The sequence below is a fragment of the Muscardinus avellanarius genome (genome assembly GCF_963383645.1).
Source record: "Muscardinus avellanarius genome assembly, chromosome: 5".
NCBI classification, from domain to species: Eukaryota; Metazoa; Chordata; class Mammalia; order Rodentia; family Gliridae; genus Muscardinus; species Muscardinus avellanarius.
The window spans coordinates 79861121-79879673 of NC_137790.1; the positions used below are offsets into that span (position 1 = coordinate 79861121).

Consider the following 18553-nt stretch of genomic DNA (forward strand, 5'->3'; position numbering starts at 1 on the left):
CAGTTTTAGGTTTCACATCAATTATGCAATGTTATTATTACTTTTGGATTGAAGTTAATTTTTGCAAACAGGTGTCTTCATACTCTATTACCATTTGTTGAAAAAATGATCTTTTCTCTAATAAATTGACTTTGTCACTAATCAGCTTTCCACATATAGATGGATCTATTTCTGGACACTTATCCTATTCCATTGGCCCATTTGCTTGTCTTTCATACCAATACCACATAATGGCACTTTATAATAAGTTTTAAAACAGAGTAATAATATTATCCCATTTTTTTTGTACTACTGGGGTTCCTGGAAGCCCTTCTACCTCCAGGCTACACTCCCAGACCTATTTTTACATTTTTATTTGGAAACAGGGTCTCCTAAGCCAGCATGCGCGGCTGGCTTCCAACCTGCGCGATCCTCCTGTCTCTGCCTCCCAAGCGCGGGGATTGCAAGCGTGCGCCACCACGCCCGGCCCTTATTATCCCATTTTTGATGTATTAAATCCATATTTCCACATGAATTTTAAAATCAACTTAAAGCTTTCTTATAAAAATGATGGCATTTTGATTGGCATTGTGTTGAATTATAGATCAATTTGTGGAAAATTGAAAATTAACCAGTTTGTTTTTCACCCTATAAACATGATATTTTTCTCCATTTATTTGTGTCTGATTCTCTCAGCAGTGTTTTGTAGTTTTCAGTGTATTAGTAGTAAACATTATTTTTCAGTTTTCTTCTCAAGTATTTCATAGTTTAGACACTAACATGAATGTTATTTTAAGAGTAGTTGTCTGATTTCTCACCGTAGCAGTTTTTCCACATGGTATGGGCTGATGGGCAGTCTGCTGTGCCCTGCACAGGGAGCCTCTGCAGACCTTTGTGGCTCTTCCTGGCGCATGCTCTCTCAGTGCTGTGTGAACTTCTCCCCAGAGAGTCTCATCTGAGTTCTGACTTTAGAAAGTCCTTTGGACTTTGGGTTCCCTCTCCCTAAATAGCAGCTTGGAAACTCTTTGAAGACAGAAAGCTGGGCAAACACGGGCCACCTTCATTTGTTTCTCATCTTTTTTGTTGTTTAATGTTCACTCTCCTCAAGCATATTGTATTATTTTTGGTTGTTACACGTGGAAAGATAAATATTGTTCTTTTAATTCCATCATAGCTGAATGTGGTGGTGCATGCCTGTAGTCCCAGTACTTGGGAAGTTGAGGCAGGAGGATCACAGATTCAAGGCCAATTTCAGCAATTTAGTGAGACCCAGTTTCAAAAAAAAATTAAAGGGTTGAAGTGTAGCTCAGAGAGAGAATACCTCTAGCTCTAATCTCCAACACCAAAAAAGGTGAATTTTTACATTTAGAAAATATCCTGAACATTTTTTGCTCTTTTTTTTGTGGAACTGGGGATTGAACCCAGGGGCCTTCTACCTCCAAGCTCTACTCCCAGCCCTAATTTTATTCTTTATTTTGAAACAAGGGTTCACTAAGTTTTCAAAGACCTCACTAAGTAGCTGAGGCTGGTTGTGAACCTGCGATCCTCCTGTCTCAGCCTCCCAAGTACTGGGACTACACATGAGTGTCACCACGCCCAGTATCCACATCTTTTGCTCTTTTAATGATAAAACTCTTTGAACATATACAACAGTAGGGAGAATGTGATAATGAAACCCAAGTAGCTAAAAATATTTGTCTTACTAACTTTTTACACCATGGATTGTTTTGAAACTATCCCAGATATTAGATCTTTTCATTTAAAAATTCAGCACGTGGCTCTAAAATATTAAGACATCTTCCAGGTTCTTTTATTATGTCTAAAACCTCCCATAAAATTTAACATCCATCAGTTATATGGGCAGTATTCAAATTTCCTCAGTTAAATCAGTGTGGTTGTACATACATATTTATTACATGTACATATTACATGTATGGATTATTTTAAATACATACTGAGACAAGTACCATATGTGAACATTTTTAACATAAAATATAGTATATATATTCCAAATCAGGATTTTCATATCTTAAAATTGATTATGCCTCAAATTTATTTCAACTCACAGGTTCCTGCCTTTATATATTTTTTTCAAAAAAATTTTTTTAAACAAAAAATTGTTGTGTATTAGTGGTTAAATTGAGACTTAAATTTTTGGTAAGAATATCCTGTGGTTGGTATGCTATACTGGAAGCACATAATACCTAATTGTTTTCTTTTTGTGACATTAACAGGCATGAATGCTTATGACTTCGATTTATTATTTCATTAGGAGCTTCAAATGTTTGTTTCTATCATGTCAACTTTATATATTAGGTGGCATTTTTCTTTTTTTATCTGTAGTTCTCTTTTATTTTTTATTTCTTTTTTCTTTTTTCTTTTTTATAAGTGGAACATATTGAGAGTGGTGTACATTTACATTGTGCTTCATGCCCTTCCCCCTCCTTTTTCCTCCCCCCCAATAGAGAGTGTCCAAGTTAACCATGTTGTATTTATACTTTTACGCATATTCGTATGTAGCTCCTCCATTGAACAACCTCAGCTTTCTTCCTCTTCTACCCTTCCATTCTAGCTTTGCTGAGATTTCCCCTCCATCATCTGGAGTCCCTCTGGTATTACCACTACTCCCTAGCTTGGACATATTAGAGAAAACATATGTCCCTTCTCTTTCTGTGCTTGACTAATCTCACTTACCATAATGTTCTCTATTTCCTTCCATCTTCTTGCAAATGCTATTATTTTATTTTTCTGTATAGCTGAATAGAATTCCATTGTGTGTATTTCCCATAAATTTGCAATCCATTCATCTGTTGATGCAGATCTAGGTTGGTTTCATATTTTGGCTATTACAAACTGTGCTGCTATGAACATGGGTATGCAAGACAGCCTTTTCAACAAATGGTGCTGGGAGAACTGGCTATCCATTTGTAGGAAGTTGGATCTGAATCCTTACTTCTCACCATGCACAGGAATCAACTTGAGATGGATCAAAGACTTAGAAATTAGGCCAGAGAATGTGAAGTTATTAGAGAAAGGCATAGGATCTACACTCCAACATATAGGTACAGGGAGTAACTTTCTCATTAAGACTTCCAAAGCTCAGGAAATTAAAATAAGAATTAATAAGTGGGATCTCTTCAAACTAAAAATTTTCTTCTCATCAAAGGAAACCATCAAGAACCTAAAGAGGAAGCCTACAGAATGGGAAAGGATCTTTACCAGCCACCACTCTGATAGGGGGCTAATATCCAGAATATACAAAGAGCTCAAAAGACTCTATACTAGAGACACAAACAACCCAATCTAGGTGGCATATTTCTGTAAGAAAAACACTCCTCACTATGTCATTACTCTGAGATTCAGTTTAAGAAAGAATAGTAAATATCCTATTTCTTCTCTTTCTTTATCCACTTTCAAAATAATGAGTTGATCGTCTAGCATCTTTTAAAGGCCTTCTTTTTAGTGTGACAATGTTAGACATTGTTGGTACATTTCCACCCTATTCCGTCCTTATATTTTGCTCAAATTATTTCATCTTTTGCTGTTAAAACTTCTTCAGGATGCTGAGTTCTTTGGACATGACCAAGATAGTTATTTGTACAATTCATTTCATGCTCCCAAACCTAGACATGTTCATACTTTTTAGCTTTTAGATATGGTACTTAGAGGCCTTAATAAGAGGATCACGGGGTGCTCATGTATATAGTGAAAGTCAATGTTGGCCTTTTCTGAAGGCATGCTTTGCAAACAATATTTAAAAATAAAATACGATGTCAGTTCATACTGACATTTCCAATTCAAGTTTACAGCCATGGACATTTTATTAAGCTTTGTTGACTGTACTTGTTTTTCCCCCTAATAGTAAAAATTTCCATTCTCAATGATAAGAACCAATTGCTCATTTGCTTTATCTCATTATTTACAACAATTTCAGAGTAATTTAAAAATTATGCTTTAAAATCACTCAAAATAGTTCTCTTATGCAGATTTATGCCCACAAATTGATTGGTTCATTTCATTTGTTTTGCTTTAAACTTATAGAATTAGCTTTTTAAAATTATTTTTATATTATTTTGTATACACATTGTGAAAAATATCTTCATGGTTTGTAAGTCAAACCCATAAGAAAGAAAACATTTGAGGAAGTCTATCTCTTCCCCTCTGCTCACTACTTCATGCTTTACTCTCTATTATAATCTCTTCCATTTGCTTTGCTTTTGATTTATTCTTAAATTAAAAATGTAAACAATTTGCATATAAAATAACAGCTCCATATTGCATATAAAAATAAGATATATATTTATACTACTGTCATTTTAGATTAAACATAGATTAAGAATATTTAACTATATTTCCTGATGTATATACTTTTCATAGTTAACTGTGTTTCCAGGGATCCTATATAATAGCAGTGTATATGGATATTCTTTCTTCTTTATTTCAGCTATGTAATGTGTAGTGTGGAGGATCCATTGTTTTCTCTATCAGTCCTTTACTGAAAAATATTTTTCTTAGTCTTCTACTATTTTCAGTAGAGATGTGATCAAAAGCCTTGTGTGTATATCTTTTCATGTTTTTCTAGTTTATCTTTGGTATCAATTTTGAGAAGTGAAAGAAGTTACTACATTAAATAATAAATACATATGTACTTTTACTAGATAAATATAGAGAATGTACCAATTTGCCCACACATCAGGAATGGCAACAGAACATACTTCAAACATTTTGATTTTCTAATCAGATAAGCGAACAGTATTAATTCTTATATATTTCTCTTTCTTCTAGGAAATAATTTAAAATTTATGGCAAAGTTGCAAAAACAGTTCAAATATCTATTTTCCAGAACTATTTAGGAATAAATTGCTCTTGCATGGCTCCATTTTCCCATGTAATTTAGTGTGGTTTTGTTAAGGCAAAAACATTCTCCCAGGCAAATGACAGTGTGATCAGAAAGTTAATATTGACACATGACTACTGACTAATGGTCAGATCCTATCCACGCAAGGCCCAATTGTCTCAGTAATGTTATTTGTAGGAAGGGATTTGGGATCGCTCAGCGGTGCTGTTTGCCATGACTCTCCATTTTCTAATCTTTTCTTGACTTTCATGACCTCAAGACTTTCAACTCTGGTTATTTTGAAAAACTTCCCTCAGTTGAGATTGTTTCTGACTTTTCGCCATAGCTCAGTTCGGGTTTTGGATTTTTGACTGGCAAATCACAGATATAATGTTATATTTTGCTTCTTCTCAGTGGTAGATAATTTAAATCTGTTCTATTACTGATGTTGTTAATTTGGATCACTTAATTAAAGGGTGTCTGCAGGCTTCTTTTTTTGTAAATTTGCTCTTTTCCCACTTGTAATTAATAGTTATTTTGTTGGGAGATACTTTGAGACTGAATAAACAGACCATCTTTATCAAATTTTCACCTACTAGTTTTGCATCTATTGATATTTCTTGTCTAAATTAATGATTACTTTGACACTTGCTAAATAATTATTTTCTAATTTTATCTTTCCTTTTTAATTATTTAATTGCTATTTTGTTACAAGGAAATGCTCTTCTTCTCATTTATTGATCCATTTACTTATATCTCTACGTATGTATGAACCCGTATTTTCTTTGTTGACTATAGTTCTTTTTTATCATTATTTACTCAGACGTTAAAAATTGTTAAGCAGTGAGGAGCTTTTAGGTCTATCTATCATCTATCTATCTATCATCCATCATCTATCATCTCTCTATATATGTCTTTTCTTGGGGATTGGAGATTGAACCTGGGAAATTCTATCTCTGTGCCTTGCCCCCAGTCCTATTTTATTTATTTTATTTTGAAACAGGGTCTTGCTAAGTTGCTGAGAATCTCACTACGCTGCTGAGTACTCTCAGCCTTGAATCTGCAGTTCTTCTGTCTCAGCCTGCCAGGTACTAGGATCGTAGGTCCGGTACCAGCTGGCTTTTATATCTTCTTAATACATCTCCATCGATCTTGGAGCATTTCCCTACTCAATGACACAAGATGTCTTAGCTTATATTGTAATTTTTTTTGGCCCAGGCTTGTAATCAACGGTTTCTCTAAGGAACTTTTCTTGTTTTGGGGTGGGGGGGATGAATGAAATTTAGAAACCAAATTTGGGCACTAGGTATGCTCATTATTATTGGTGTTTCAGTGCTCTTAGGTTCTCTCAAAGAAAGAATTGGAGAATATATGCATAAAAATTGATCAGCAAACACATTTTCTATGTACATATTCTTAAATTCTTGCAAATTTGCATCTATATTATTTCTTTTTTTTTTTTTGGTGGGTCTGAGGATGGAACCCAGAGGCATTCTACCTCTGAGCTATACCCCCTGCCCTATTTTTTTTCTTTAACAGGGTCTCACTGAGTTGCAGAGGGTCTCACTAAGTTGCTGAGGCTGTCCGCGAATGGCAATCCTCCTGTCTCAGCCTCCTGAATGCTGGGATTGCAAGCATGTGCCACCACGCCCGGCTATATATATATTATTTCTATTTCTGTCTATTATGTTAATATCTCTAGTTCTAAGAATTATATAATTTTATATTTGTATCTTTCTGTATTTGTAACTTTTTTTTTTGCAGTACTGGGGATGGAACTCAAGGTCATTCTACCTCCCAGCTACACCCCCAGCCCTATTTTTTATTCTTTATTTTGAAACCGGGTCCTGCTGAGTTGCAAAGGGCCTCACTATGTAGTAACTGGGACTCTCTGCAGACTGCGATCCTCCTGTCTCAGCCTCCCAAATGCTGGGATCACAAGACTGAGCCACCACGCCCAGTTGATTTGTAACATTTTTAAAAAATGTGAGAAACCTGGCTTTTGGAAACTCAACAGATGTCAGTTGTGCCTGTGTGGCCAGTCCTCTGTCACTGCCCCCCTCCACGTAGACACAGACACATGTTCACCCAGTTCAGAGTCCAACACTCCACAGCAGGCCGCTGCCACTGCAGTGTCCTCTCCTTGCTTGGGCTTTGCTCTGCCAGAGTGAGGCCATTTCAACAGCTGTCCATCCTGCTTAGGCTCCAGTGCCCAAGAGTAGTGCGTCACCCCGCCTCACCCAGAACCTGCATGCAGCCCTGTCTGGCTCAGCCCATAACAACTTTGGGATTGAATAAGGCACAAGAGATGTAAAGGCAATTAAGCAGGCATTGATGAAGGAAAGAAGAAAGGAAAACATGTTTACTTCTCTTATTATGAGTAAATCTGAGGAACTTTTATTTATTTATTTATTTTATGGTGGTACTGGGGTTCCTGGAAGCCCTTCTACCTCAGGGCTACACTCCCAGACCTATTTTTTATATTTTTATTTGGAAACAGGGTCTCTTAAGCCAGCGTGGCTGGCTTCAAACCTGCGCAATCCTCCTGTCTCCGCCTCCCAAGTGCAGGGATTACAAGTGTGCGCCACCACGCCCGGCCTAATATCTAGGAACTTTTGAAATAGAGTCCCACTAAATTGCTGAGAGCTTTACTAAATTGCTGAGGCTGGCTTTGAATTTGAGAGTCTCCTGTCTCAGCCTCCCAAGTACTGGGATTACAGGAATGTGCTGCCAGGGACCTTTTCTATATTAGGAACATTAATCTTTTGTCTGTAAGTTTTAAATATGATGTCTGCATTTGTCATTAGCTTATTCCTTGGCCCATTTGTCTTTAGCCACACAAAAGTTTCTCTTTTATGTAGTTTATTATTGGTTTTTGCTTTTTGATTTCAGATTCATGTCAAAGAATAGCTATCTTTCTAAGAATGCCTTGGTTTTGCTTTTCCACTGATCTCCAACTTAGAGAGATGTGGACTGTGTTTCTGTAGGAAAATAATGTGACTCTACTCTGTCTCCTCACACTTACAGCTGGAGTCCAAGAGCTGGAATCACGCTTTCTGGTGCCCGGAGATTTATTAATTTTGACAGGGAACAAAGTGCAAATGCCATGTGATGCCGTCCTGATCGATGGCAGCTGTGTGGTAGACGAAGGCATGCTAACAGGTACAGTGGCATCGCTCAGCTTATGGGCTCCGCAGGCCGCCCTGGATTCTGCACTATGATGGTCCCCTTCTTTCTGTACCCGGATGAGTGGCACCCTGCAGGGCTCAGGGCTGCCGTGTGACCTCCCTGCTTCCATGCATCTTGCTTAGTCCTGCTATCCATAGATCACAGCGCTCAAGCTAAGCTGCTTTCTATGTGCAAAATTCAGCACCAGCACAACTTTATTTTTCTTTTGGTACTGGGGATTGAACCCAGGGGCATTCAACCTCTGAGCGACACCTCCAACCCTATTTTATTTTTTATTTATGAAACGGGGTCTTGCTGAGTTTCTGAGAGCCTTGCTAAGTTGCCGAGACTGGCCTCAAATTCACGATCTTCCCATCTTAGCCTCCCAAGTACCGGGATTATAGACATGTGCCACCACGCCTGGCTCCAATCATAACATTTTGAGTGTTTATTCTCAAGAAGTCATTGTCTTCCTTGAATAAATGACGACTATAACCTTCTTATTTCACCTTTAAAGGTTGCAGGGATTATTAGATCTCCCAGAATTGTCTGTAACTTTTGTATTAGTATTTTGATGTAGAATATGTCTTCAGATAAACCTGTAGTGCCTGAAAACCATCAGCAACATCCTGAAACACAGGTCCAAGCCCAGGCTCCTTCTGGCTTGGCTAGAAAATGCTAACATGGTCACGATGCAGCATTTGGTAAATCTGCTACCTCCAAACGCACACTGGAATTTTGGATGAACTCGATTTTTAAACAGCTGAGCTGAGAAGGACCTTAGAGGTCATGTCACCTCACAGACATAACAACTAAGGTCTAGAGAGGAGAGGTGGCTTGCTCAAGCCAGTGCTGTTCCCATTTCTCAGGGGTGCAGCATAATGACGAGGCGTTGTGCCAGCGTTTCTGTAACGTAAAGAAGAATCATAAAGCCTTCTCAGAGATGAAGTGGGAGGCAGCAAAACCGCATGGATGTGTTGTGGCGCCTACCCTTAGGAAAGTCCACATCAATCCAGGCAGATCAGAAAGGCATGGGATGGAGACGAAACCACACATCTCCACCTCCCTCCTGTATGAACTTAAAAATAAAGTGCATGGCAGCTCATGGGGTCAAGTTCCTTTTCCTCAAGAACCTACAGATTCATAAAGATCCCCTAGTGTGGGGACTTTTCAATAGCTTTTTCTAATGAGAATAGCTCGTGTTACATACCAAAATGTAACTCTGGCTCCCCCCCCCCCCCCTTGGTGCTGGGGATTTAAGCCAGGGACATTCTACCTCTGAGCTACACACTCAGCCCTTTATAATATTTATTTATTTATTTATTTATTTATTTAGTCTTGAAACAGAGTCTTGCTAAGTTGCTGAGGGTCTTCCTAAATGGCTGAGGCTGGCCGCTAACCTGTGATCCTCTTATCTCAGACTCCCAGTTTTGGGATTACGCATATTCACCATGGTGCCTGGCTGTAACTCTGACTGTATTCTGCTAACTCTACAAAGATCAGTAGAAAGCTTTATAAGCTTGTTACTCAAAACAGATCATCGTTGCTTTTACAGCTTCATTCCCTATCGAGTATAACACTGCAATGTGCTTCCTTTACCGCCTGTTCAAGTCGCCAATGTCTCGACTGCCAAATCTAATAGATTCTTTAAATTTCTCATCTTTTTGACTACTGTTAACTTTGACTCTTCTGACCACCTCCACTTCTGAAAATTCTCTTCTCCCCAGCCTTCTAAGGCAATGCTCTCTCCAAGTTCTTGTAATTCTAACCACACCCATTCAGTTTCTTCCATGGCTTCTCTCTTGAGCCTCCTTAATTTTTGGTGTTGCTTAGGGTTGTGTCCTTGTCCTTCCTTTTCTCACCCTACACTCGGTCCTTAAGTAATCTTGTTTCTTTCTGTGTTTTTTAATTACCATTTATAAGCTGATGAGTTCTGACTAAATATCTCTAGTCTAGACCCTTATCTGAGCTTTAGATCGCTATAAATATTTAATCACATGGTCCAGAGGCAGTTCTTCCTCTCCTCCTATAATCCCTACCTTGATGGATAATGTTATCCCTACTCAATGTCCCAAATTAGGAAGCAAAATAGAGGAGTTTAAACTCCTCTATCCCTATGACCTGCTATAAATTTTTTTTTTGCTATATAAAAATCTCCCCCACATTTGTAGCTTTTCACTTCCTTATTTCTTAAATACAGTTCCTCCTTTCTATTTTCACTGCTGGCAGCATTAGTTCAGACCTCATCCCCTTTATCTGGGACTTCCTCCTGAGACCTCTCCCAGCTGGATGTCCAGCCTCCTGCCTTACCAGACTCACTCAGCCCCTGTACTGTGGACTCATATATACAAATGTAGAAGGTTCTTAGTCAGGATTTTTATACATAAAAATAATATTACTTTCCTGATTAAATAAGGTAATCTCTATCAGCCACCATAGCCTGCAGGAGAAAAAAAAAAAAGCTTAAACGCTCAAATCTGTTATGCTTCAGGCTCTCCATCCTTCAGCTCCCTCGTAGTCTGCTTGGCTCTTTATTTCCCAGCCCTCACATTCTAGACGTTACAGCTTGCCATTCCCTCAGAGGATGCTTCCTGTCTTAACCTCTATGTTTGAATAACGACATGCATAGTATTCATAATATAGTATTCATAATTATTTGCATCTGTCTCCCATTCTCAACTACAGACCTCTTAACAATGTTACTCTGTGTCCCCAGCACTTGGGGCTGTACATCCATGAGGTAGGCTCTGGGCAAATGGGTGTGACATGTTGAGCCTGTGCAGACCTGATTTCCCTGAGTGAAGGCACTGAGCCTCAGGAAACGAGATGCTTGTTTTCTGTAGGAGAAAGCATTCCAGTCACCAAAACGCCATTACTCAAGACGGATAGCTCTGCACCCTGGAAAACACAAAGCGAAGTGGATTACAAACGTCATGTCCTCTTCTGTGGAACAGAGGTCATCCAGGCCAAGGCAGCCTGCTCGGGGCCTGTGAGAGCGGTGGTGCTGCAGACTGGTTAGCTCTCCTCCTTTGTGCTGTTACAGTTAATGAAATATTTCTGCTCACGTTGTCTAGTGCCTAAATTTACTGGGCAAGGATAAGTCTTTAGATAGCAAAGAAAAGATACTTAAATCAGTCTCGCTATCACTTATCATCTACCTATTTAATCATTATGTGGAACTTGGGATTGAACCCAGGGACACTATACCTCTAAGCTATACCCTTAGCCCTCTTTTTAAAAAAAATTTCATTTGGAAACAGAGTCTAAGTTGTTGAGGACCTCACTCAGTTGTAGAGGCTGGCTTTGAACCTCCAATCATCTGTCTCAGCCTCCTAAGTACTGGGATTACGAGCATGCACCACCATGCCCAGCCTCACTCCCAGACCATTTTAGTTTGCATTTTGCTGAAAGTCTTTTTAAGTGGCTGAGGATGACCTAGAACCTGTTATCTTATCTCAGCCTCCCAGATACTGGGATTACAGGCATGTGTCACCATACCCAGCTATAAATTTATATATCTTAAATCCCAATTTGCCATATTGAACTGTGACATGTGAATTTTAGCAGAAATAATACTAATGACAACAACCACTATTTATGTGCTTTGCAGCTCATAAACTACTTCTGCACATTGAACTCGCAGAGCAGATGCTCACTGTCTCCACTTTGTACATAAATAGGCTAAGGTCACACAAGTCCAGTGAACTTTTAAAAACTGTCACAGGCAGTAACTGACAGAGTTGGATTTCACATTCAGATCTTCTAACACAAATCCCAAACACTTCCTATGTAGGACTAGAAACTAAGAATCATTACAGAAATGAGTCTAGTATTTACTGAGCTATTTAATTTTAATTCAAGTGAGGTATGTGTGTGCATGCACACACACATTCATGAAGCATTTATTTTAAATATATTTGGAAAAGTTGTGCTCTGCTTCTAGTGTGGTGGTTTCTGGTGTCTGGGATGCACTGAAATTGGAAGTGAAAAGAAGGAAGGCTGGAAAGAGTACCAGGCTCTGAAATGGGTCACATATTTCCATGCTAACACTCATGAATTTTCCCAATTACCATTCCACTGCCCCTGGGTTTAAACACTACTTAAATATCTCTAGAGAAAAATAAAGGCAATGTTGAGGTTTTAAAGAGCATTAGCAGCAGGATTTGTCTTCCTGGAAAAAAAATAACATGTGTGTTTGCCGTTTCAGGGTTTAACACTGCCAAGGGGGACCTCGTGAGATCCATTCTTTACCCCAAGCCAATGAATTTTAAGCTCTATAGGGATGCCATCAGGTTCCTCCTGTGCCTCGTAGGGACGGCCACCATTGGCATGATCTATACTCTGTGTGTCTATGTGCTCAGTGGGGTAAGCTGTCTTTGTTCTCTTGTTACATGCACACATTTACTCTTCTCTGTGTATTTTTATGTCCTCTATGTTGACCTTTTCCAAGGGCATGGTGTACAAACCTGGGAAACAAATCAAAACAGCAAAATCTGCTTATAGGCTCCGGGTTCCTCAGAATAAGCAATTGATCACTGAATCCCATAGTAACAATCAGATCGTGTGTGATAGTAGGAAAAACAATCTGTTTATTGAAATATCAACACACTTGTACTCTTGCACATAATTCCTCCTGTTTTTCTTTATGCCATGTTTTTGTTTTCAAACTGAAATATATTTACTTCCAGAAAGTACTGTTTTGTAGCTATTAAATGAGGAATTTTAAAGTCAGATACCCAGTATGGCAAAGTTGTAGTAAACTGATGTATTGCTTGTAGCAGTAGAAATTATTATGAGTGTTTTTACTGCACTCTGGAAAAAGATATTGAGAGCCATAAATATGGCTACACCCTTTGACCCACTGATACCATTTCTCAGAACTCGACCTAAAGAATAAACGCAAAGAAGGAAAAAGTCCTATGCACAAAGTTGTTCACTGCTGATCTGCCTGTACCTGCTAAGGAATGGCTGGCTGTCTTCCAGGAATCTCCTGAGGAGGTGGTGAAGAAAGCCCTGGATGTGATCACCATAGCAGTTCCTCCTGCCCTGCCAGCTGCTCTGACCACCGGCATCATCTATGCCCAGAGGAGGCTGAAGAAGAGAGGAATCTTCTGCATTAGCCCCCAGAGGATCAATGTATGTGGACAGTTAAACCTTGTGTGCTTTGACAAGGTATGTGTGTTGCATCCTCACTCATCATCATTTTATCATCCTGGATATGTACTTTTATCCTCTGGGAGGCAGAAAACATAGGATGCGGGTACCTGACATCATTTTGATCTCTGGTTGGGTGTATGACCTGGAAAAGATCCATTTCTTGAAGTTTCAGATTCTGTGCTTTAGAGAAGGGAACATGGGAATAGGCACTAAATAGGTGAATCTTCTGGGTTCTTCTGTCTTCAATATTTTGTGAAAAACAGTGAGTTTAAATAACATATCGTCACTTATAGTCAAAACCCTCATTAAAAACAAAACCAAATCCTCCTACCAAAAGCAAAATTTAATTTCTTTACTAGGGCCACTACTGTATTACTAATGCTAAGAATATTGCCTGACATGTAGTCAATGCTCAACAAATAATTATTCAATTAATGAATGAATTAAAAAGAAAGAGCTTATTAAATTGTATGTTACTATAAGACTTGATCACAATAATGCCCCATAGCAAACACTTACTATATATTCCATCTGTAGTTTATTGCCTATAATGATCCTTGGTTATTTGCCAGTTATTCCTTTTATTTATTTTTTAGTTTTATAAATTGGTGTATTGTAGCCATACATCTTAATGGAGTACAAGATGGTGGAGGCATACATGCACACATCACTTGTTTAGCCCTTCCCCATCCCCACCCCATTCCCTCCCCTGCGCTCCTTCTCATGTGTGGCTTAGTGATTGACTTTGATGTGTTTGTGAATGTCCATCATGTACATGAGGGAATTTCCCTCTCCCCCCTCCCATCCCCCTCAGTCAGGTCGCCTTATTTTCTCATCCATAGTTTGTCCTTCTTTGTCTAGAGTTCCTCCTATGACCTATTTTATTCCTAAGAAACCTCTTACTTTACCTTTCTTGAGTGTTTAGTTTATTTGTTTAGTCTATACATGTATAAGCTGGAGGGAATGTGGGTTGTAAGAGGAAAAGCTAGAATTGAAGGGTATCATAGGTAAGTGAGCACAGGCCAAGGTGTGGCAGCGGGACAACAGGAGAGTGTGTGGTTTTGGCTGGGACAGGACACTACTGTTGGAGGAGGGTGAGCCTGTGGACCTTGAATGTCTAGTGAAGACATTTTTACATATTAATATTATTTTTGTGTGGTGCTGGGGATTAAATCTAGGGGCATTCTACCTCTGAGCTATACCCTTAGCCCGAGTTTTCATTCTTTACTTGAAACAGGATCCTACTAAGTTGCACAGAGCCTCACTAAGTAACTGAGGCTGGCCGTGGACCTGGATCCTCCTGTCTCAGCCTCCTAAATACTGGGATTACAAGTGTGCACTACCATGCCCAGCTCCAGTTTTACATATTATTTAAGCAGTGTGGAGCCAGTGAAGGTCATCTTTGATATCAATGCCTTCCTTCCTTCCTTCCTTCCTTCCTTCCTTTCTTCCTTCCTTCCTTCCTTCCTTCCTTCTTTCCTTCCTTCCTTCCTTTTTTTCTTCTTTTCTTTTTTGTGGCACTTGGGATTGAACCCAGGGGTGCTCTACCTCTGAACTATACCCAAACCCTTTTTAGTTTTTTTTTTTTTTCAGGCAGGGCTGGAACCCAGAGGCATTTGACCTCCGAGCTACACACCCTGACCAATTTATTTTTTATTTCTTATTTTGAAACAGGGTCTCACTGAGTTGCAAAGGGCCTCACTAAGAACCTGAGGCTCTCCGCTAACCGGGATTCTCCGGTCTCAGCTTCCCGAATGCTGGGATTACAAGTGTCCACCACCACGCCCAGCTTTAGGTTTTATTTTGAAAGAGTTTCACTAAATTGTAGAGGATCTCACTAAGTTACTAAGTTTCCTAGGAGCTTGCGATCCTCCTGTTTCAGCCTCCCAAGTACTAGGATTACAACCATTTGTTGTAGTCATGCCTAGCTATTTCTTTTCTTTTCTTTTTTTTTGAGGTAAAATACACATAATGTAAATTTAACATTCTTGCTCATCTTAATTGTATATTCCACCGACATTAAGTACATCCTCACTGTTCTGAAACTATCACCATCATCTATCTGGAGAAATCCCTACATCTTTTTAAACAGAAACTCTATACCCATTAAACAGTACATTGAAGATTTTGGTAGCAGAGAATGGGGTCAGAGCTGTACTTTAGAATTACTGGAGAATTAGAAAATACACCAAAGTTGGAATGGCTTCTGCCACCATTTGATATTATTTTGTGATCAAATTAGCATTATAAGGAAAGACATCCTGTTTATGAGATCCTATCTGTGGGCTTGAAAAACGAAACAAGAGTGGAAGAGATCATTGTGACATGACATTGAATAAAAACAGCTGATACCTATGAGTCATTATCTTTATTATTAGCTCTCATTGTATGCTAAGTGTTATATTAGGTACTTCATATCATCTCATTTAACCTTCACAACTCTACTTGATTATTCTAGATAAGGTCTCTGATGTTTAAAGGACTGAGTAATTATCCCCATCACATAAGTGGAACTTGAACTTAGTCTGAACTCTTAGCCATTATACTGCACTGAGAAAGATGGCAATAGACGCCTTTTTATCAAACCGGTGTCAAATAGCCAACCTTTTCCTTACAGTATTTTTACAAACAGTGCTCTGCAGGTAAAAATCCTACTCCATTACTTGTTTCTGGAGACATACTTTTTTTTTTTAAACAAATTTTTATTGAACATAAATGGTATATACTTAAACTATATTTGGTGCCCTCTCCCAAATCCCCATTTTCCCTTTCCCCCTCCCACCAATGGTTGTCCAGGTTAACCATGTCATATTCATAATTTTACACATATTCAGATGTAGACCCTCATTAATCAAGATCAGCCTTCCTCCTCTCCTATCTTTCCATTCAAACTTTGCTGATATTTCCCCTCCATTATCTGGAGTCCCACTGGTATCCTCTGTGTTTCCTAGTTTGGGCATATTAGAGGAAACATATGTACCTTCTCCTTCTGTGCTTGGCTGATCTCACTTAATATAATGCTCTCTAGGACTTTCCATCTTCTTGCAAATGGTATGATTTTGTTCTTCTTTATGGCTGAATAGAATTCCATTGTGTGTATTTCCCAAAGTTTTGCTATCCAATCATCTGTTGATGGAAATCTGGGTTGGTTTCATATTTTGGCTATTATGAATTGTGCTGCTATGAACATAGGTATGCATATGTTGCTGTAGTTCTCTGATTTCAACCCCTTTGGAAAGATACCCAGGAGTGGTTGAGCTGGATCATATGGTGGATCTATTCCCACCTTTCTTAGGAATGGAGACATACTTTTTAACCTCTACTATAAAACTGGGATTCACCCATTTTATAGCTCTTACAGGCTTACCAAGAATGTTCCCATCCGTTTGTTCTACCTTTAGTCGTCAAATAGTAGTCTGAGGTATGGAAGGGAGATACTGTTTTCTTCTTACCATGGAGGACACAAGTTCAGAGATTAAGTGTGGGCTTGTCATACAACTGGTTTAAGTTCATCAAAGTTTTTGCCCAGGACTCCAGATATTTGGCTTATTGTGACCCTCCTTAAAAAGTCTTGATAATACGTTTGTGACATGCATGTCTCTATTAAAACATCTCTTATTTGTCTTTACTCTGGGTCATCAGATCTTCAGGGTAATCTGAGTATTTGTTTCTGTTTAGACAGGCACCTTAACAAGGGACGGCTTGGATCTCTGGGGAGTCGTGCCTTGTGATAGGAATGGGTGAGTGCCTTTAACGAACACTTTGCAGTTTTTCTTTTTTGTAGAATTACACATTTACTCTCAAAACTCCCGATAGAGACATTTGGGTTTTGGCTTTGGTAAACACTGTTTGCCAAAGTCTACTTGTTTTCTTTCTCCCCTGGACTTCTTTCAGAGCTCCTTAAATCATGCACATTTCCCCCTACTCTATCTCCAGCACCATGCTACTCACAAACTCAGGAGGTGAAGGGGAAGTTTTGACACCACATGCACATCCTGGCTAAGATATAATATCCTTGCTTTCAACATATTTATCATAAGCCTGACATTGGTTGGCTCAGTATAAGTAATGTGGATAGTACCAGTCCTCTGTCCTTCAAGGAGGTAATGCTCCTTGTACAAACTGCAGCCTTTTGATGTGTTAGCAAGAAGGAGAACATTACACTGGCTTTTGTACCTGAATTTTAGGAAGAGGAACATCTGTGGGCCATAGAAACTGTACTCATTTTCCTTGGTATTCTGATTTTCAGAACCCTACCTTCTAGCTTCCAGAAATGTCTTCTTTTTATTTTTCTTCAAGAAATACTTCTTTGGGTAGTTTTCTGTTTGGTATTGCAAAGTTCACAACCCCCCCACCGTGGCCCTCTCGTGGCCACCTGTGAGTTTGCTTCTCTACCAGCTATTTTCCCCCACCAGCACTCCAATGTTGTTAGAACCTGAGATTTAATGTTTTTGTTTTGTTTGAAAGTGAAAGCCTTTTCTTTCTAACATTTACAACCTATATCATATAGTATTTTATACATAAAAGGTATACTGTGGCTCTTTTGCATAGGCAGACAATATAACAATTTATTCATAATGAACTTTTAATTATACATGGTTAGTACATATTTATATTAAAATGCCATTTGTAAATAAGTATTTTTTCTAGGTCGAAATTAATTCTGGTGCTTCTAACCATGTTAGCCCACAGAAGCCTCTCACATATGTTTAACCTTCAAAGCTTTTTTTCATGTTTCTTAGAAGATGGATTGCAATGTGTACTGGGTCTCCTTATTCATTTTTACAAAAATATATGCATTTATTCATATATGTGAAAATATTGAGAGAACTCTATTTCTTATTTATACTCATGTCTTCAATGTCATTGCACTAAACCAGACACATAGAGGTGCACAGTAAATGCTCATTAGAAGGAACTAAATATGATCTATCTTTTGAATGTCTTACTTATTGAATTGGCATCATATTATTCCTCATATTTTAAAAACTTTCTACTTCTAAAAATGACTTATGATATTTAAGTAAAAACAATTGATATGAAGTTTAAGTTATTAATTAATCCATTAAGCCTGCCTGTCCTTTCCTCCCTTCCTCTCATTCTTCTTCTTCTCCTTCCTACAAAAAGGTCAAAGATGGTTGCAAGTAACAAAACAGATATTTAAGATAAAAATTTTACAAATTTAATTAAATGAAATGAGAAAAATAAGATTTGGTTCTAGGTAAGAAGTCAGCAGCTGACTTATAGGTTATTAAATATATTCTTGTAAAGGACAAATTTATCTGATAAATCTTTTTTTTTTTTGGTGGTACTGGGGTTCCTGGAAGCCCTTCTACCTCCGGGCTACACTCCCAGACCTATTTTATATTTCTGAAACAGGGTCTCTTACGCCAGCGCGGCTGGCTTCGAACC

General features: G+C 38.5%; 1 protein-coding gene across 2 annotated transcripts in view; it reads left to right on the top strand.

Moving 5' to 3' along the window:
• ATP13A4 (ATPase 13A4) overlaps positions 1-18553 on the top strand; it is a gene marked incomplete at both ends in the record, with an annotated part of 172667 nt that overhangs the window by 97791 nt on the left and 56323 nt on the right. The window contains 5 exons of one of the 2 annotated variants that reach the window (XM_080695812.1): positions 7844-7978; positions 10828-10998; positions 12192-12349; positions 12968-13156; positions 16820-16881. In XM_080695812.1, coding sequence (XP_080551938.1) covers positions 7844-7978; positions 10828-10998; positions 12192-12349; positions 12968-13156; positions 16820-16881 — 715 coding nt within the window. The remainder of the gene's footprint in view (positions 1-7843; positions 7979-10827; positions 10999-12191; positions 12350-12967; positions 13157-16819; positions 16882-18553) is intronic. The other variant, XM_080695813.1, reaches the window with a different exon arrangement.